The sequence below is a fragment of the Primulina huaijiensis genome, chromosome 9 (genome assembly GCF_012295235.1).
Source record: "Primulina huaijiensis isolate GDHJ02 chromosome 9, ASM1229523v2, whole genome shotgun sequence".
In the NCBI taxonomy this organism is placed as follows: domain Eukaryota; kingdom Viridiplantae; phylum Streptophyta; class Magnoliopsida; order Lamiales; family Gesneriaceae; genus Primulina; species Primulina huaijiensis.
Genome location: NC_133314.1, coordinates 2,142,596 through 2,164,033, shown reverse-complemented (window position 1 = coordinate 2,164,033; position 21,438 = coordinate 2,142,596). Strand labels below are relative to the sequence as shown.

The following is a 21,438-nucleotide window of genomic DNA, read 5'->3' as shown; positions in this document are numbered from 1 at the left end:
AAATATTTACAATAAATTCTTATAAACATTACATTAATTTCAATTAAATTAAACAGTAGTTAACGCATATTTTGAATTTAAAAAACACACAAAATTGATTTTTGAAAATAAAAATCAAGAATCATTTTTTAATGATTGGAAACACAGTCTACATCCGAGTGGACTCATCATTCAAGATATTTTATTTACACAATTTGATATGACAAGTAAACGACGTTAAAATAGTCTAATTTTCTAAGATAGAACATGTTGGCGGGTATTTGCTTCACAAAAAAAACATATATGTTGCTAGATAAATAAAATATAAAGAGTATGTTTTTATCTGTGAGACGGGTCAACTCTATCGATATTCACAATAAAAAATAATAATCTTAACGTAAAAAGTAATAATTTTTCAATGATTACCCAAATAAGAGATCTGTCTCACAAAATACGATCGGTGAGACTGCCTCACACAAGTTTTTGTCAAATATAAAATTTATTTTTTTATATAAAAAATAATAATTTAAAATAGGGTAAACATGATAAGAGAAGGAAAAAAAAGGCAGGTTGAAATTAATCCATTGTATCATAATATATCCAATCAGGCATGCTCCGTACAATTTTAGTTTTGTCCCAATTTCACCTCCAAACTTCTTTCAAATTTCAAATTTACCCTTACCGGAAATCAACGGAAACCCATAAATCAATCGCCACCGTTGAATTAAATCTAACGAGCGAAGCATTAAAACATTTCTCAATTACATTAAAATAGAATTAAAAGCTCTGTCTTTTCTCCCTCGGGCAATCTTCTTTACATGTACACACTCTCTCCTCCGCCACTTCTCCGCCGCATCGGACATGGCTAAACCCAAATCTGCGCGCCGTATTCTCGATTCCATCACTGTAAAGCACATCGGGAAAACTATTCGCCGTTAGTTTTATAATACTCCTCAAATTCTTATCTGAATTTGGTCTTAGCTGAGCTGCTTATGTGTCTGTTTCGTTCAATTTCAAATTAGAGCTGTTCGTTAATCGATCAGTTCGATTTGTTTCTCGAATCGCAAGTTGTTAGCTCTGTTGTTTTTCTACCTAAATTTGTGAGTTCGAATTTGGTGTTACTGACCTGTACGGTTATTTGTTTGTTTGTCTAGCTGGAGACTGTGTTTTAATGAGGCCTTCGGACTCGTCAAAGCCGTCGTACGTCGCGCGTGTGGAGAGGATCGAGGCGGACAGCCGCGGCGCGAATGTGAGGATCTATGTGAGGTGGTATTACCGGCCGGAGGAGTCTATCGGAGGCCGGCGGCAATTTCACAGCTTAAAAGAGGTGTTCTTGTCTGATCACTTTGATTATCAGAGCGTCGATACTGTTGAGGGGAAGTGCACGGTGCACAGCTTCAAGAGCTACACTAAGCTTGATGCCGTTGGGAATGATGATTTCTTCAGCCGTTTCGAGTACAATTCTTCCACTGGTGCCTTCAATCCCGACAGAGTTGCAGTGTAGGTTTATTCTTGGAGTACATCCTGTTTTGCCTGAGTCGAACTGTTGTATTCAAGGGGTTCCTGATGAATTTTATGTAAATTTGGACTTTGAAGGATATGTGAATCAATCAATATCACTAGTTTCTTAGAATTGACATTGGAACAATTAAGTAGTTGTTTTTAAAATTTATGTCATCACCTAATACAACACTAGGGGAAGTTTTAGACATTTTGAAATATACCTGCTTTAAATGAAATATATATATTTTTGTTGAGAAGCTATAATATTTCTGGCTTGATTCTAAATCCATGCTTTAGTCATCACCTTATTTTAATAAAGATTCTTATTGGGTCTGAAAGTGTCCCTTTTTTTGGCTGCTTTTAACCATTTTCTGGTGTGAAAACTCTTTGATGGAACAGAAACCAACTGGGAAGAGATAAATTTATAAAGTGGACTGATTGATTTTAATTGAATTGAGTAACTGAATATACTTCACTCGAGCAATTAGGATGCTTCAGCACCTCCAATCTTTACCTGTGTCTAAAATTGTGGCTTTGTGTTGCTAAGTTCAATTGTACCGTGAGTAAAAACGTTGATTTCGCCTTTCGGGGAATACTGGGTTACGATCTTTTTAATAGAAAGACGTTGATTAGGTACTGGAATGCTGTTAAGTTTTGCCTCAGCTGAAATGCAAGATGGTTGTTGGCATGTATGAAGCTTAACTATTACTCCTTGTCTGTGGCTAGCCAATTCTTTTTTGTTTCGCATGTGACAAATAAATGATGGAACTTCAGTTTGTGTCTTATGTTGGTGGACTGCAATATTTGCTTTCCTCTTTGCACTAAATAAGGTAGCATTTTGGTTTCTAGTAATTTAGTTTTAGTTATTGATCCGTGGCTAAGGTTTTTGCATTATTTTATTTAATTTCCATGTCGTTAAATGGCTGCAGCTACTGTAAATGTGAGATGCCTTACAATCCCGACGATCTTATGGTTCAGTGTGAAGAATGCAGTGATTGGTGAGTCCACATACACCCCAAAATCGATTTATGTTGGTTATTTGGCATGCACTTGTGTTATAATATCTGATCTGCTTCATGCTGTGGAGAGATTCGTAATACAACAATATTCTGTGGATCTTCCTTAAGATTTTAGTGTCAAATTCTACTAGTTTTAGCTTCTGTTCTATTTTGTCGAGCTAAAAACTATATTGTATGCATTTCTGTAAGGTTACCCTATTTTGGATATGCAGCAGTTCATATAAAACTGGTATATTGTTCTGCTATGCTGGTTCCTCTCCTGGAATTTGGTTTACAGGTTGAGTCTTCTCCATAACTGTATGGCAGGTTGTATTCGTATTTAAATGTTTCCAAATCGAGACACACATGTAACGTGTTTGTTGTATATGGACCGGTAGAAACTTGTGTGTACCATGGGTTTCGGTAATGTTTTTCCTCGGTCTTAGTTTAGGCACGAAAAATTCAAGTTGATCGTTCTCGAACTTCATAGGTAAGACTGTCTTACACCTGTTTTGATGAAGCTCTCTGTTGTGTAAGGTCGTTTACTTTATTTCCAATTATTCAGGTTTTGTCTCTTTTTTTTAAGAATTCACTTTCTAAATGACTTTCTCGGGCATTCAAATTTTGGTTGGCATTGCACTTTTTGATTATCCATTTTTTTTGTGGTACTTTTCCTATGATCGTCCGGATGTCACTCTAGTTTGTTCATTTTGAAGTTGTTTTGTCACTTTATTCTCAGCTTTTTAATAAATTGTGGTTGAGCGACAATTATTCCGGCTTGTTCCTGATAAGTATGCCTTTCCTAATTCACAGACACATATGTTGTGTAACATCCCATTTCATAATGTAAAAAAAAAAAAATGAAAGAATACATATGCTTGACTGTTTAAATATACTACCCGCACAAATAAATCCTTGGCAGCTCCATGAGGAATCCAACAGTTTTTAACATGAGTAAAACATAAATAGTGCTACTTTATGGTGAGGATGTAACTTGAAAGCACACAACAAATTGTATTGATGTAATACATTCTAGAATGCTACCTCTGCATCCTTGTCCACAAGGAAGATCCATCCCTCATATATGTAGAAACAGGACGCACCCGATTAAGTAACAAATATAATTTATGTTGCTTACTATTGTGATTCCTGTTTATGACTTCTGAACTTGGGTATCGGATTGCACGGGACGAAAAGCTGGTTTTAAAAATTTGCAGACTATATGTAGGATTATAGAGGTGTAAAATTATTGAGGCCATGTGATGATCCTAAGCAATTCTTGGGATCCTATCAGGTAATGGATTAAACTAGTGTTTCTTTTAAGATTTATTGTTTTGCCCCATAAGAAGGCTCGAATATTTCTCCGTGGTCTCATGCCGGAGGTGTTAAATTAGGAATTGGCTGAAATGGAAATGCGTAATTTTTTTTACTTTAAGAGCATGCTACAACCCGGTTTAGTTAGGGCTATCTTAGTTGCCAACCAAATGGAGAACGTAAAATGTTACCATATTTTTGTGGGGAAAGAATTGGGTCTTGACATTAGGTATTTAATTCCATGGACTATAACAATAAAAACCTATTCGGCGGGTACCAAAACTTGTTTCGAATTTAGTGTGTGGGTTGAGAGGTTCTATCAATTGATTGTAAATCTTGCAGCGTCAATATGGATGCTGGCATTCTGTTAATGCTTCTAAACCTACACTGAACATTGTGCGTAGTGGATTCTTGAACCAAAAACCTTCATACATGGAAGTGAAATAAGCATTCTTGATCTTGTTCAGGTTCCATCCAATTTGTATAGACATGACGCCTGATGAAGCCAAAAGACTTGACCACTTTTTCTGTCATAACTGTTCATCCGAGGATCAGAAGAAATTACACAACTCTCATGTTTCTACTAGACATGCTGATGCAAAGGTAATTCAGTCACTGCTGCAATCTTTGATCCCCTTGTAACTCTTGTTAAAAAATTCAGTTAAATAACAGTATTCATGACCTTGATCAATCTCAGCAATAAACTTAAGGGTACGACCTAGACTGAAACAGATGAGGATTATCTGTTGTTGCAGTTATAGATGACACTACCTCGTCTTGCCAGTAAAATACATTTTGGGATGATTTCAAGTTAAAAAGCATTCCATGTTAATTGCAAGATCATTTAGATTATGTAGGCGTGAAATATTTTAATCTTTGAAGTTGATGATATTTATATTACTTATTACCTGACAGACATCTGCTCACACGCAGCAACACATGCTTAGATCCTCGAATCTTGTATTGATAATTGCATTTAGGTTTTCTGCATTTTCAAATATATGTCGATTTGGGTTTTCCAGGTAGATACAAAACGCCGCCGGAGGTGATAATATATGAACCTGTATGTTCCCATAGGACGCAAACAAACACCAAGTCAGCAATGACAATGTGTCTCTATCTTGTTAGAAAGACTGTTAAACCTTGTTCTCATTTGATGATGTGTTTGGTTGTGTGTAATTATGTTATGTCGATATAATCCCACACCTCCCATTTTCGTCTTATTTCTCTTTTTAATTCAACTTTCAACTCCAATGAAGTCATAGATGAAGGGTCTGTGTTGTGTAGTATGCTTGGTGATTTGTTGTTTCTATGTATTAGTTGTTTATACCGGCAATGAACAGCGCGTGTATATTTATGGATATTTAGGGTTTTTTTTTCATGTTTATCTTCCCAGTTTCAGAATTTAGGGTTTGCAAATATCGAATTTTATATCAGGTATTGATCTCTCGTTCCCTTTGTTTTATTTTCGTGAATTCTTGTTATTTATTTTTCTATAGAGCAAATTTTCAAGAGTGGGTATATGAACTCACACAGAAATCGGTGCGCATAGTTCTGAGGCGTACCCACGTATTTTGATAAAATGACCGGAGGCTGTCTCAAGTGTCAAAATCAACATTTTAAAAATAATTCGATTGTTCTCATAATCGACGGCTTCCGATAAGACAAGCACCGTTCATGAAACGAATTGAATACGCGAAAATGCAAGTGAAAAGATGTTTGACGGTAGATCCAATGGATCGATTGGCAACTCATAAGAAATTTCTGTGCAATTATTTAAAAAATCCTACCAGTTTAGCCCCATCCATTATAGTACACTGTCTCTTCGCCTGCCTTCTTCATATTTTAGTACCAAATCAAGAGGGGAGAACCAAAAAAAGGGTCAAAATGGAATCACACAAACTGTTACCAACGGTGATTATTCGCAATGACATAGCACTAAATTCCAGAAACAAAAAGAAACAGTTCTTATAAATTATACGAACAACTTAATTTGTCATCTTCATTCGAGTTAAATTTTAATGCTCATGATATAATTTGTTATCCGTGATTAAGAATGAAACCAATCCAAACCAAACCAAATCAAACAGTATCAAGCTTGAACTTGACTGGTTTAAGATTATTTGATGCTCGAGCTCGACTTCGAACTTCTATTATAATGCTTGAGCTCGGTTTGTCTTAAAATTACTAAGCTCGAGCTCGACTCGTTAAAAGCTCGTATATCATGTTAATCAAGCCGAGCTCGAGCTTGATTCATTAATAGCTCGTTTATCATGTTTAACAAGCCTGGCTTGAGCTCAACTCGTTTGTGAACTTGTAAAGCATAGAATTGAGCTTGAGTTTGAACTTGATTCGAGCTTGTTAAAAATTAAATATATCTATGATCTAATTTTAAATAAGATATAAAATATAAATTCATTCATAAATAACCAAAACGACAAAAATAACAACTACAAAAAACATAAACTCAGTATATTGTTGAACATCCCAAAATCCAGATAATAAATATTCATCACATACTGATATCACCATATAAATAACATTGCAATAATTTCACTCTTTTAATACTTCAATTCCTTCCATTGACATTAGTACTAATATTTTTATTTGTCAACTCAACAAATGAGCCAAGTTCGAGCTTACGAGCCACCTAAACGAGTCGAGCTCGAGCTTACGAGCCACCTAAACAAGCCGAGCTTGAACTCGAGCTCGCGAGCCTATTATCGAACATGTTTGTGAGCCCACGAGCCGAATATCCTTAAGCTTTAACTTGGTTTGATTAATTTATCGGAGCTTGGTTTGATATGATTAACAAACAAACTCAAACGGGTTTTTTTATCGAACCGAGCTCCGAATACCTCGCAAACGATTTGGTTCATTTGCATCCCTATATCGTAATCTTTCATTAATTCCACTTTCGACTATAGAGGTAGGAGATTTTCTGCTACATAATTTTTTAAATATTAGCCAACATTGACGTGATTACAAAAGAAAAAGAATCGATTACTTCCTTTTAACTTGTCTTAGCTCTCTTCCATACAATCACAGTGCCGCCAAAATCAGAAGAAGCTAATAAATTATCCCCGTGATTCCAAGCAACGCCTATAGCTGGGTAACCATGACCCTGAAATTTTGAATTAATCATCAATATATATGTATGTGTGTATGCGTGTTGGTTTAAAAACCGTAAAATCTAGAATATGGTAAAAAAAACCTGTAATTTGTTAACACATGCGTGCCTTGGTCGAGTTAAATCGTAGAAGTAGACATTAGTATCCTCACTTCCAGCAACTACAATGTTGTACAGATCAATCTCAGGAATCAGAAAGGTTAATTCGGTATTAATCGTCAATTACACTTAATTATGTCAAGATAATGTAACATCAAGTGTAAGCATGTATGCATTTGTACCTATATATTCTCCTTTTTCGAGGGAAAGCAAAGGGCAGAAAGAGGCGCGAATACTATGCAAACGAGCTGACAATTTCAGCGCGCAGCGGAGGGTCAAATATCCCTGTATCTCCAAAGACACACTGCAGAAACAAAAAATTGTTCAAGCAAAAACGAGATTCTAAAATTACATTGTGAAATCTGGAAAATATTTTAACCTGAAGAAAGATAAACTTCCATCTCGAGAAAAAGTCAGTAATACTGGACCATTTGCGAGCAAAGAAAACGTTCGGTACTGAACGGTAGTGACTGGGGACTTTTGCTTGCCACTGCTTCGATAGCGGTGAGACCGGGATAGAACACCAGTACGCGAATTCATTGTAACCGTGTAAACACATCCCTGTAGAGTCAGTTGAAGAGGGGCGTGTCTTAAAAAAGAAGATTAAAAAAGGTTATCTGCAGTATAAAATTACCCTAGCTGATGGTGTATCACCGTACCAGAGCATCACCACAGAAGATAAGTTGACCCGTGTGGTCATGATCCATAGCGGTAACCTCACTGTCAAAATTTGATTTATTGATCATTCTGCCAGTGCTAAAGTTGAACACCTAGAATGCCAGAATGTGGTAATACAAAAAATATAATTATCCGGTGGAATAAAATGCAACAAAAAGTGCTACTTTACTTCCCAACATTGTGAGGCCTAAACTTTTTCCAAAATTTTGCAACCATGGATGTGAAATCTAAAAACAGACAAGAAAAAACATAGTGAAACTAACACAAAACATTACCGTGATCTCTTTATTTGAGTTGCCAACAGAGAGGAAATTATTGTTCACCTGCACGAATTAAATAGTAATAATTGTTGGATATTTTGAATCTGCTAGTAGTGAAAACATTGAAATAGATAATATTATCGTGTACTTACAGGATGAAAGCGAATACAAAGCTGTGAAGAAATTCCATAAATCACCCTCATGCAAAGCCCTTTCGACGTATCCCATACTCGTACCGTTTTATCAATTGACGAAGAAGTAATATACTGATTGTTTGCCGAGAAATCAAAATCTGAACAAGGTATACACTTTAGATCCAAATAACGCGAGAACACTTGGCAACCTTAAAGTAGAAATGTTGATAGAATATCATATGTAAATAACTTAACTCAGCTGGCAAGAATCAGCCTACCATAGTTGCACCACGATAAAAGTATCAATACAACTTATCTAGCCCAGGCCAACTCAAACCACAAATTCTTATTTAACTTATAGATAAATAAAATAAATCAGCCACTTTTCTCTATAACAGTTGAAGCAAGGTAAAAGGATCAACATCCGTGTATCCTAGCACAATACATTTGATTGCACGCTGATTTTCAGATTTTCTTTATTTCCTCTATCTTAAAGTTTAACATTGTAAAATATAATGTATGTGATTTTAATAGAAGCACCCGAAGCATTTGTGACAAACCCAGAAGGAAAAAAACAGCACAGAAGTCTAGCAAGATCATATAGTCAGTACCAGTTAATCCAACCTGTGACATCTTTTGTATGCCCTGTTAACTGCTGCAGAACTGATGGTGGCGTCGAGACAGTGCATACAGTCAAGCTTCCATCTGATGCCCCATAAGCAAGCAGATCAGAACTCATATGCCCGAACTTTATGACCGTAACTGTGAAATTTAAACTGTGTTCTTAAAGACATTTCAGCTATGAAAATAAGCATTAGAAAATAGAATATTTGCTCTCTTAGAATTATTACCCATGGCCTTGCATTGGTCAAATATGCAGTGCATCCCTACAAATGAATATGCAGGTTCACCCTTTTTCCTTGGGTGCTCTATATCACTTGCATTAGAACTAAAACTTGTGCTGTGACTCAACGCTTGACTAGAACTTCGAAGATCCTGGAAATAATGGACAGTAAAACTGACATAACAATGCTGATAAAATAGAACCAAATAAAGGAGGCTACTGATAAGCAACTAAGTTAACTTCTCTTCATTTAGTCTAATACTTGGCCACAGGCATGATTTTTAGCGTCTGAAGCATGGTGGCTGATGAACTTCCAATGATCTATTACTGTATTACTAAAAAAATTGCATGTTGACTAATTAACTTCCAATGATCTATTACTGATTTTACTAAAATTTTTGGTGCAGAAGATACGCATAGGAAAGACTGAAATGACTCAATAGATGAATGTCCCGTACCCTGCTAATACTCCAGCTGCTCACATCAAACACATGGGATAGAGACGGGGGAGATGATATCCATCGTCCGCTGATGCATCAACCAGTAAATTAACCTGATGTGAGAGTCGTATGGAAGAAAAACTTAAACAATAACCATACATGAAGAATGAAGCATGGTCATAAAGTTATTAACAACGTTTAACTAAAAGTTCAAACATAAAAATACTGACATTGCGTGTTACTTACAATGGCGAGCAAACACAAGTTAAAACGCATTCGGTGAAAACTTAGTGTGTACCTAAATCAAGTCGGATTTTCATACCTATCTCCTGGAGTGCTCGGGTGACTTGGTGTCTGCACGCTGTCCCAATTTCTTGGCCTATTAATAAAATTACGGTAGGCGACATAACCTTTTCCATTACATCTCCAGTCCTACAACAACCAACTACAGCATTTACTCATGGTGTAAAGAATTTATTCACAAAAATAACTTTTAGACGCACAAAGCAACAAACAAAAAGTTGTATATAAAATATGAATATATTCAATTATTCTATATTTCCTTCCATTGAAATAAGTTTAAAGAATAGATTCACTCAATGAGCAATACTGTAAGTTATAACATGGTTATTAGAATTCTAGATTACAATATCGCCTTGATCCCATTTAGAAAATTACGAGCGCTTTCACACGATCTGTTTATAATATCAAGCTGGATAGACAGCAAGTAGGAAGCCCCGAGCATCGGTAATACCCTGAATTATTAGCCCCCTAGAGGAGCAGTTTCCAGCATACACTTTATTCAACTATGAATCTTAACAAACTGATCTGTATGCATGTTTTCGAAACGTAGTTTTTACCTTTTTCGCTTGTTCTCTTCCACACTCAAAAGAATCAGACACAACTACGTCCAAATTTAAACTCTTATCTAATTGGAACAATATGCTAAAGATAGCAATTTATGCTGTAATTTGCGAAAAATGAAACGCATTTTGGTCAACACAGCTCCAACGACAATCTCTCACGATATCCAATCAAAACATCTAATTCCAAATAGATACACGATTTTTTTTGTATTTATACTTATTTAGACACACACACACACAAAATCTAGATTAGAAGCATACCTTGCGGCCGAAAACGCCGGATTTAGCCTTTCGATGGAGGAGTAAGCGGCGAATTCCGATGTAATTGGGATCAGAGTCAGGAGGAGATGGTTGAAGCAAACAACTGAACAATTCTGGATCCAAAATCCTTTTTTCTTTACTCTTTTCATTGTTTCCGGATCTCTGGTCCACCACTTCCGGCGAGTTTCTGGTGACCGTTGGATCGGCCATTGTAATGAAGCTTCGTTCTCAAATACTATTCTTCATCAATCAGTTGATGGAGATTATGATTATGAATTGTGTGCTTGATTGATGATGGAGGAGATTCAATTGCAGAATCGGGGAAGAAAATTGGCGATTTGACAGTTCTTCGGTTGCAGACTTTGATCTTCGACCGGGGTTGCACCGCGCGCTTTAAAATTCGTACCGAGATAATCTCTTGGCTAGATTTCCAGTTTTCAACTCAACTCCAACATGTTGACAAAAACTTTTGTGTGAGACGGTCTCACGGGTCGTATTTGTGAGACAGATCTCTTATTTAGGTCATCTATGAAAAAGTATTACTTTTTATGCTAAGAGTATTACTTTTTATTGTGAATATGGGTAGGGTTGACCCGTCTCATGGATTAAGATCCGTGAGACGGTCTCACATGAGACCTACTCCAACATGTTATTGAGCTATGACTACTCATAACGCCAACTACCATCACAAATAATAAACTACATGCCCTCACGTTAGAAATAGTAGTTTTTTTAAAAAAAAAATTCCGAAGGCCGTATTGTTTATATATATTTGTAGTCGACTCTCATTTAATTCTCGTCCTGATTTTTCGGAAATTTGAACATGTATTGATTGTTATCTTCGAAATACTTTAGGCAAAAACTTGTGTGAGACGATCTCACTGGTCGTATTTTGTAAGACGAATCTTTTATTTTGATCATCCATGAAAAAATATTACTTTTTATTGTGAATATCGGTATGATTGACTCGTCTCACAGATAAAGATTCGTGAGACTGTCTCACAAGAGACTTACTCAATACTTTATAGTTGTATACATGCGAAAACAATTATACAAATGTCATGTGGTGTGCATGTATGTAATTGGGCTAGTTTCTTTTTTTGCCCATCAGGTTCATGTTTACCTAGGGGTATATTCATTCTATATTTTTAAATATTTTTAATAATTTTTTTAAATAATGGACTGTTGTGAAGTTAATGAATTTTTATTTACTTTTATAGAATATCATAAATAATATTAATTGACTTTATATAAATAAAATTATAATAAAAACTACAAACATTTTGTCACGTTTAATTTCATATTAAACCTGCTTAAATTTGTAAAACGTGAAGGTTGAACGTGAACAATTCGTCATTGTCACACTTTTTAGAACTTGTTTTTTCCCTCAATAATATAATATAAACATATATAATATCAATCAATTTATTTTATTAATTTTATATTAGAACTGATGATATATTATTAATTAGACAATTTAAACTTTTTTAAAAAAATCGAAAACTATGGTGATTTATTGAGGGACAATTTAGGAAAATATAAGAAGCTTAAATATGGTAATTTCTTTAACTTTTTTTTTGCCTTGTATGTGTATCATCACACAATCCTCATCGCTAAGAATGCACGACAGGTTCCTCATCAAGCAAATATTACATAAAACCCAAAAACTATCAAGATTTCATGGTGCTCGTAGAATCATCAATCCTACGCCAGTACCTGTTGTAAAACCACATGGCGTCGGCTTGTACTGCATATCCATCCTGATTCCGATGCCAACTGAAATGGGCATGGGTTCTGTTCTTTATATCAAATATCGCGTGGCCAAAGCTTGCTTCTCTAAATGCCGAGTACTTAGGCTGTGGTTCAGTCATGCTGAAAATAGAATGACAAATATATCATCTGTAATTGAAAATTCTTCTGCAAATCATGTATGATTAAACCTGAGAGGGTGTACGTATTGATATAGTCTTCTTACTTATTGGCTAGGCCTTCAATATTCCCTCCATCACCAATGGTTATGTATACAGGGGCAGACTGGTCATTCACTGGGGTACATAAACCATTCACGATGTCGTATGCAATATTCGACACACGTTCCTGTCATGAAAACAATGATAAAATTAGGAAGAAATAATAGATAGAGCTCATGCTACAAACACTCTTATTTGCTGAAAATTCTTCCAGTTCTTATAAAATCACAGGACAAATTATAAGATTCTGTATATATGGCACATTGTAGAACTCGGAACTCGGCAGACTCACTAGCATGATCAACATTTGTATATAGAGAAAGACAAGAGTACAGGGTGAGTATACGTACAGAGCGTTCATATGCATGAACATGACCCGCAAAAACGACATCAGCTTTGTATTGAACAAACCATGGTTCATACATAACTCTCATCGTTTCTCCTTCCATAAAGTGATAGTTGTAGCTGTTGTACCATGGAGAGTGTGTAAGAACAATCAGCCACGGTGTTTCACTTCTGTTAACTTTTGGTAGCTCGGCCTCGAGCCACATGTACTGAGGAGTGTATTTGCCTAAAAAAGAAATAGTATATTTTACACAATTCTAAATGTTTTTTGGTCTAATCGTGTAAAGCGAACGACCATCATGGAGAGAGAGAATGATATTTAATGATGATGAGCTAGGGGTGAACCCAAAAATTTGATGGGGGATACTGCCTAGGTTCATCATCGTTGGGTCTCTGAATGACAATTCCTTACCATATGCTGAATATGAAGACAAAACTATGATATGTGCTGAAGCTCTCTTGATAGAGTACCAAAATGGAGATGTACTATATGATGCTTTGTGAGGAACGTGGTAACGATGGGTATAAGGTTTGAATGGTTCTGTTTCACCCTGCAATAGAAAACCACCGTCTTTCATCGATTTTACAATGGAAATCAAATAAATCTGTTACAAATCCCACTTCATCTCATGTTCTTCACCCACCTACACACACACACACTCTGAAAATAGAATGTAGAATATGAGTCTTGAAGTGCAAAAACAAGTAGTCATCTAAAGGAGTTCATATCATTCATCAAACAACCAATTTTCATGGTACTCACAATTTCCGGATCAAAGTCAAGTTCATGATTTCCGGCTGTCCAAATCCAAGGTTGATAGGCAACACTTCTTTCAACAAATCTTCCCCATGTATCCCATCTCACGTTGTCATGATAAGGATAGTCATCTGCATAAGAGAGGTCTCCAACAAACAACACGGTTTGTCCCTTAGCTGGATTTTGCTCATAATGAGTAAGTGTCAAGTTGGAGTCGTAAGTCTGGCCGAGGTCGCCTACAACAAACAAAACGCTCAATTGATATATTTGAGTTGTGTGCATTAAAATCAACATTTAATCAAACACAAAACACCAGTCTTTTCAACTTGCAAACTTACATTTTGATCACATCTAGTGTTTTCCTCATTACTATGATTGTTGACTAGTTTAAGTAATTTTAGGTAGTGTAATCATAGGGCCAAGTTTTAAAATTATAGCCAGTGATTATATTATAACCTACATAATTCAAATAGTGCAATAGCTTAAGCCAGTGATTGTTGACTAGTTTAAGTAATTTTAGGTAGTGTAATCATAGGGCCAAGTTTTAAAATTATAGCCAGTGATTATATTATAACCTACATAATTCAAATAGTGAAGCCAAACAAATGCAATTTCAATTGGTCAACAAGAACTTTGAGTGCATTTCAAGATTTTCTTTAAAAAATTAATTCAAGACCGAAAACAAGGTAAAAGGTTGAATAAACTAACAAAATACGGAGCATTGCCATGATCAAAATGTTCATGCTGACTTTGTATTTGGAGGGAGGCGATTGCTGCAGTCACCTATCTCAAATGAAAAACTCTTGGCTTTTTTTTTTTCCAGCAAAAGTAAAGAATCTTTCTGCTAATAAGACTTGAAAAAACATCAATACCTATCAGACCAAAAGTGTAAGGAACATCAGGGCCAACTTTGGGAGGAGTTGTGAACCAAAACATTCGTGATGTGTGCCCGATACCAACCACATAGTAATATTTGGTGTTATGCTGCCATAAAACCATCGAAAGTAAAAACTTCATGTCAAATTCTGCCACAATTTTGAATCTAATTAGAGAACATTGCTTACGAGAGTACGAAACAAAATTTACCTTCAAATTCTTAACGACACAATGATGGATGTATCCTGAAGTATAATTATAGAACTTGTAACTTGTTGCAATTCCCTTTGCTTTTTTCTTATGCTTTCTGTTTTCAGCCCAATAATGAACAGTGTTTGAACCTGATTCATCCACCGTAACCCACGATATAATCACTGCTTTACCCTCATGATCTCCTTGTGTTATATGCACCTTATAATAATAACAAAATAAGGTCATACACACGTTCAATCATACATCCGAGCTGCTTCGAAAAGCTCGTGGGTGGATTCGATACCAGTAGCAATTGTGACAAGAAAACTTGTCCACCTCGCAAGCATTTTTATAAATCAAGATTTTACCATAAAGTATCAGAAATTCATGATCTAGCAGTTGAAAATTTTTAATATTGTGATTTATTTTCTGCTATTAAACATGAACAAGCTGGGAATGCTTGATATATATTACCACAAAACAACACCAACAGAGTCTTAAATTATGAATAAAAATCAAGACTTTTTTTCTCGTGAAGCAGTAATAATTAATAAAGTAAAAACTTTACCGCAATGTTTTTCGCTATAATTCCTAGATCCAAGAAACAAAATAAAAATAATAAATGGGAACACTAAAAACCAGATAAATAGGAAAGGCAGAACAAGAAAAAGGTGAGCAGGGTGCGCAGAAACCTGTTGAGGCGAGTTATAGCCAGGAGGCACCGCGAATACATCGCTATCAAGCGGCATATCGCCACTTTTCTCAACTTTTCTCACGAAACTGCTTGTATCGCCTCCGTTGCACGGCACCGCTGCATTCAGAACCGCAGCAATCAGCACCGAAATCAAACAACGAATCCCTGTTCTCGGCACATGACTACCCATCTTCTTCTTCTTCTTCTTGTGCGCAAACCCGAAACACAAGCACCGCTCTTCTTCAAGTGAACTGCATTCGGGTGGTACGAGTACGAAGAATTAATAAAAAGTTTCTGTATTTTTTTTTGTTTTTGAAGAATATTAGTTTTCCACTTTCAAACAAATTGTAGATAGATTGATATTAATTAGTGTGACGAAGAGTGAAGAATTTTTTTTCGTTTGACTATGTTTGGCGATTAAGGGAAGTCATTTAATGGGCTTCTGACCTTGGGAAGCGTGGAATTTGGTTCTCGAGTTGCGACAAAATTTCGAAGAAAAAGATGCAATCTTTCATTGGAAAGGCTGCTTTCTGTTGGACATCTATCTTTTTTTTTCCTGGGCGAAAAGGCCGACGTTGAACACTATTTTAAGCGGAAATTTTAAGGTCTCATGTCCATACAGACAACGCATCTCGCGAACTAGATTATGCTTCATATGGAGTTAACCTCTCCATGTTCAAAATCATAAGATTTAAGAAAATCCGAAGCTTAAAATTCGATCAACTTCTTGTAGAAATAAACGTTCCAGCCTCCGTATTGTATGCGTAGAATTTTCGTAGAACAATCGCATTACTACTATTTTTTACTTGCATTGTTAACTTTGTTGAGAGAATTTTGTAATTTGTGTTTGCAAACCATAAACCAACCCCTTAGTTGATTCCTAGCGTGCTCATAATTTATCATGTACTAATATTTTCATATGCTATATTGATATATACGTAGGATTTTCTTATAAAAAAGGAATTACTTACAATCTGTACTTATAAAAAAATCATGATTATTTATTGGATTTCTTACAAGGTGGGAATATATAGCTAGTATGCCGGGATAAAGCTAAAAAAATTACAAGAACTGATTCGTTTCATGAATACAAATATATATGGTTGTTTCACATGATGCTTACTTAAAAATTAAATATGATCGATAAAATACATGATTTGTATCCCGGAAAATTTTATTCTTGAAACTAAATTTACCGGTTCGTAATGTTAAAAAAAAAAACAAATCATTCAACAAAGTTCAACAAGAATACCCTTATTTAATTTAGCGGTTGATACTTTTTTTTGTTTTGTACATACGAGTAATTATAAAACATTTTTGTAAAAGTGTTTTAACAAAATATTTATAAAATTTTTTAAAAGTTTTTTTATAATAAATATGTGTTTGGAACTATTAAATAAAAAACAGTTTTATCGTTAAAAATATCAAGAAAGTGTTTGGACAACTATTATATAATAAACTTTCAATTCTCATTTAACACTTGTTTTTTAAATTCTGAGCACTTAAAAAAACACACATCTCAATTGTCCTTTGAAAATCATACTTTGAGAAGATTTTTTTAAAAAAAATTCAAAACGTAAAATTTTTTTACTTATAAAATAATAAAAATATTTTTAAAATACTTGTCCAAACTAAATCGTATATTCTTATTATATTGTTTTATTTTTAAGCAAAAACTTGTGTGAAACGGTCTCACGGGTCGTATTTTGTGAGACGAATCTCTTATTTGGGTCATCCATGAAAAAAAATTACTTTTCATGCTAAAAGTATTATTTTTTATTGAGAATATCGGTAAGGTTGACTCGTCTCACAGATAAAAATTCATTAGACCATCTCACAAGAAATCTAATCTTATTTTTAAGCTCATTATTGAACACCCCATGTTTTAAATATAATTCTTTCATATGCCCCGAATGTGTAACACTATTTTATATTTCGAAATATGCTTTTACTCACCCTAGTTTATATAGCCCAAAATCAATATATAAATTTTTATTTAATTCTTCAAACGTAAAATATATACACTATATATATAAAAAGTTAATGTTTTTAGTGGTTCAATTTTGTGATAATAATTAATTTTTATGAGAATATATTATTGTGACACCAATTACTTTTTCACGAAAATACCTTATACAAGTTGTTTGCCTTAGGAGTCGGCACAAACTCGAAGTGTGTGCTTTCTTCGTATCACTATTAATTTAGATAAGAAATATTTTTCATATAATTTACTCATAACTATAATATCTAATCTATTTTAAAAATTCAAAATTTTACATAGTATCTCTACAAATCACATATTTAATATAAATGGATTATTCATATCCAAATAATAATTAAAAATATAACAAAATTCTGTAAATCAATTCCATCGATTAATTACCGTGATCATGATTAATATATATAATAATCATTATTTTACACATACCTCGTATATATTTCGTTCGCTAATATAAAATTAATCATTTCTTCAAGTAATAAATATACAATGGGATAAATCGTGATTCTCAACTTTTTCTTTACAATAATAATGCTTCACATCTATACTATATTATAAAACATTATAGGAAGATATTCATTATTATATTATTTTACATTTGATTTATTAAATAAAAAATAGTAATATTTTACATTTGATTTATTAAATAAAAAATATTAATAATTCATGAAACTAATTCAAAAGTCCGATATTATCCATAGAAAGTGTAATCACTCGCATGACCTAATTATTTAAATTTGTTTGCTTTAACAAACTAAAGAAGTAAAGTTACAACAACCATTCCATGTACCAATAATATTCCGGCACGTGTCCTATTTCAGCCCCCCCACTTCCCCTTTCCCTCCCTATAAATACGCCATATACAAAGGGTAAAGAAATGAACTCTTAAAGCGCTATGGCTGGAAATTTTGCTTCCTTTTTCCTCTCTTTCCTCCTCATCGCGACGTCGTTTCGGTCCGCCCTTGCTGAATATGGCATCACCGATGGCGTCGGAGCGGCCGAAGATCTCTTGATCCGTCAGGTGGTGGACGGCGGAGAGGACGGCGTATTGGACGAAAACTCCTTGCTGAATGCGGATCATCACTTTGCGATCTTCAAGAGGAGGTTTAACAAAGCGTATCGTACGCAGGAGGAGCACGATTACAGGTTCTCGGTTTTCAGGGATAATCTGCACCGAGCCAGGAGACATCAGAAGCTGGATCCTTCCGCCGTTCATGGCGTCACGCAATTTTCTGATCTCACGTCGCGCGAGTTCCGCAGTCAGTTTCTTGGTGTGAACAGGAGGTTACGATTACCTTCTGACGCTCACAAGGCGGATATTTTACCGACGAATGATCTGCCGACGGACTTTGATTGGAGAGATCATGGTGCTGTTTCGCCGGTGAAGAATCAGGTGCGCGTAGATTTAGTTTCTTTTTTTCAAAGTTTTTTATTTGGATAATTTTTACGTTTATTCTGTTTGATTTAGAGTCGATTCGACTCAATATTTAATCGTTTCATACCCGACAACAACAGGCCTAATCATCATCTGGGCGGTTCGATTTAGTTTTTGCAATATGCAAAGTATCAAACCAGGGCACGTTGATTCAATGAACGACTCGATTCATCATATAATTGGTTGATTTAAGCGTAACGTCAGACTTAAGTACTTAACTGTTTTGCAGGATCACATGCATCGTCTTATTATTATTTTAAACCGGCTAAGTTTCTTCAGCTGTTTTCTCTACAATAGATAATCAAGAATAAGAAGAAGCCACTGGCTTCATTTTCTGTTTGATTTTTTTTACAGCGATGAGGCATATTCTAACAGGTGCGACCTAATATATAGAAATGACTGATCTGTCGAACTGTTGTCTTTTTTGGAATAATTTGAGGCGGAAACTCTGCATTTTTTTGCTTTTTTCACATGCTCGATTGTTCCAAAGACATTCAACAAATTAGTTCAGTGGCCGAGTTTTTTTGGACGAGGGTTATTGATTTAAAGACATTGTTTCGAATTTATCTTAATTTGATAACTTCTGCGTGATTGATTGGATAGGGTTCTTGTGGATCGTGCTGGTCTTTTAGCACAACCGGAGCAGTAGAGGGTGCCCATTTTCTTGCAACTGGAAAACTCGAGAGCCTTAGTGAGCAACAGCTTGTGGATTGCGACCATGAGGTTTGTATATTTCAATTTTACCCGTACCTCCAAAGGCAGAGCGACAAAAACGAACAACCTTCCTTTTTTCAATTATTTTTTTTAAAAAAATCAACTTTCTTTGATATTCAAGGAAAATATATATATATATCTGACCTTCAAATGTTGTGTACTTTCTTTAGTGTGATCCCGAAGACAAGGATTCGTGTGATTCAGGCTGCAATGGTGGATTGATGAATAGCGCTTTTGAATACACGCTTAAAGCTGGTGGACTCATGCCTGAAAAAGACTACCCGTACACCGGCACGGACCGTGGAGCTTGTAAATTTGACAAGACTAAGATTGCCGCAAAGGTTGCTAACTTTAGTGTAGTGTCCCTTGATGAAGACCAGATCGCAGCCAATCTTGTCAAGCATGGTCCTCTCGCTGGTATGTATCTGCTCTCCTTTACATCATTTTCTTGTTCAAGTCGCAATATGAAATCCAGTCATGATTGCTATTACGTGACCAACCAAATAGTAAATTGATAGAACCAGATTTTCCAACGCTTAGATTTTGCATTTGAATCGAACCGGGGGCATGTCAAAATCAAGCATGGTAAATTTTTGTTTGAAGTAAAAAAAATCAAGATTGCTACATCTAGCAGGAGATTAAAAACCAATTAGCCATCTAAATGAATTCCCTAATTCCAATTTCAGCACTTGGTATTTCGACCAACCATCTCATCAAAAATCACTGACAAAATTTAAATGCCTACATGTAAAACCCATGAATAACTAAACTACAAAGAGAAGTTCGAAATATCGCCTGATTTTACTATATAGGCTCCATAGAATTGCATTTCAAATAGAATTATGTGACATCAACTGCTCCTTGGTCTTTTAATGCAGTGGCTCTCAATGCGGTATACATGCAAACATACATGAGGGGAGTTTCATGCCCATACATATGTTCAAAGCAATTGGATCATGGTGTTCTGTTGGTTGGTTATGGTTCATCTGGCTACGCCCCCATTCGAATGAAGGAAAAACAATATTGGATCATCAAGAATTCTTGGGGAGAAAATTGGGGCGAGAATGGGTATTATAAAATCTGTCGTGGCCGCAATATTTGTGGGGTGGATTCAATGGTCTCAAGTGTTGCGGCTGTTAAGTACTAGTTACTCACACTAGCAGCAGCATATCTATTGTAGTTAATTTACTCTATTGTCTCACACCAACCCTGTAAATAGAGGTGAGATTGTATTGGATTATATTATTGGAAGAACAAATTTGTAAGAAGTCGATTTACAGATAAATTACAATGTTTATGCAATGTTTGTTTGCTTGTTGAATCAAGATGTTAATCTTTGCTCTCCTAAAAAAACAGAAGAAGAAGAAGATCGATTTGTAATCTGTACTATTTCTCCAGTAAGAACTTATTTAGTTTCTTCATACAATATATTTTGAATTTACAATTATAGTATGATTTTTATTTTAACGTATTTAGTGGCAATAACAACTCAGGTCATAATAATTAGACCAAACAATTTATAACACATATGCACTGCGAAATTGGTCTATGCCAGGTCCAAAGAAGAACTCCATGAGTAACTTACATCATTTATGTATGAAAATTAGGACAAACGATTTTTCCAGCCAATAAACTCCAACAATCACACGAAGATGATGGTGCCGACAATAAGCAACGAGCAGATCCATGCACAAAATGTATATGCTCCTTGACTTCACCAATAAATTTGAAGCCCCCCTCGAAGGGAAAAGGCACAAAAGAACTATAAATGTTGTCCACACGAACAACGGTTGCCAAGTTTCTTCTCTACTTGAGGCATTTCTCAAGATTAACTCATGTCTTATCCTTCACTTTTGATTTGGAGGAGTCTTCATCAAGCCACACCCCTTCACCATCGACTGAAAATTGCTCTCTCTCTCTCTCTGCCGATAAGTGAAGATTCCACCTTAA

General features: G+C 35.2%; 4 protein-coding genes across 4 annotated transcripts; 2 read left to right on the top strand and 2 right to left on the bottom strand.

Annotated features, from left to right (window-relative positions):
* Positions 1 to 727: 727 nt before the first annotated feature.
* LOC140984752 (chromatin remodeling protein SHL-like) lies at positions 728 to 5,181 on the top strand. The gene is made up of 5 exons (XM_073452362.1): positions 728 to 913; positions 1,134 to 1,479; positions 2,412 to 2,480; positions 4,262 to 4,397; positions 4,817 to 5,181. The coding sequence occupies exons 1-5, from the start codon at positions 841 to 843 to the stop codon at positions 4,841 to 4,843; spliced, it is 651 nt and encodes a 216-aa protein (XP_073308463.1). The 5' UTR covers positions 728 to 840; the 3' UTR covers positions 4,844 to 5,181.
* Positions 5,182 to 6,669: 1,488 nt separating this feature from the next.
* LOC140985394 (uncharacterized) lies at positions 6,670 to 10,952 on the bottom strand. The gene is made up of 12 exons (XM_073453249.1): positions 10,507 to 10,952; positions 9,702 to 9,811; positions 9,398 to 9,467; positions 8,947 to 9,091; positions 8,720 to 8,857; positions 8,114 to 8,253; positions 7,977 to 8,024; positions 7,683 to 7,793; positions 7,403 to 7,584; positions 7,206 to 7,327; positions 7,009 to 7,085; positions 6,670 to 6,918 (listed from the first exon to the last, which is right to left on the bottom strand). The coding sequence occupies exons 1-12, from the start codon at positions 10,714 to 10,716 to the stop codon at positions 6,808 to 6,810; spliced, it is 1,464 nt and encodes a 487-aa protein (XP_073309350.1). The 5' UTR covers positions 10,717 to 10,952; the 3' UTR covers positions 6,670 to 6,807.
* Positions 10,953 to 12,059: 1,107 nt separating this feature from the next.
* LOC140985286 (purple acid phosphatase-like) lies at positions 12,060 to 15,896 on the bottom strand. The gene is made up of 8 exons (XM_073453091.1): positions 15,339 to 15,896; positions 14,665 to 14,865; positions 14,451 to 14,562; positions 13,585 to 13,814; positions 13,234 to 13,372; positions 12,827 to 13,047; positions 12,482 to 12,603; positions 12,060 to 12,378 (listed from the first exon to the last, which is right to left on the bottom strand). The coding sequence occupies exons 1-8, from the start codon at positions 15,528 to 15,530 to the stop codon at positions 12,177 to 12,179; spliced, it is 1,419 nt and encodes a 472-aa protein (XP_073309192.1). The 5' UTR covers positions 15,531 to 15,896; the 3' UTR covers positions 12,060 to 12,176.
* A 2,328-nt stretch (positions 15,897 to 18,224) lies between these two features.
* LOC140985205 (cysteine protease RD19A-like) lies at positions 18,225 to 20,809 on the top strand. Its single transcript, XM_073452983.1, has 4 exons — positions 18,225 to 18,732; positions 19,378 to 19,497; positions 19,659 to 19,905; positions 20,367 to 20,809. Exons 1-4 carry the CDS (start codon positions 18,235 to 18,237, stop codon positions 20,633 to 20,635), a joined length of 1,134 nt encoding a protein of 377 aa, XP_073309084.1. The 5' UTR covers positions 18,225 to 18,234; the 3' UTR covers positions 20,636 to 20,809.
* The last annotated feature ends 629 nt before the right edge of the window (positions 20,810 to 21,438 follow it).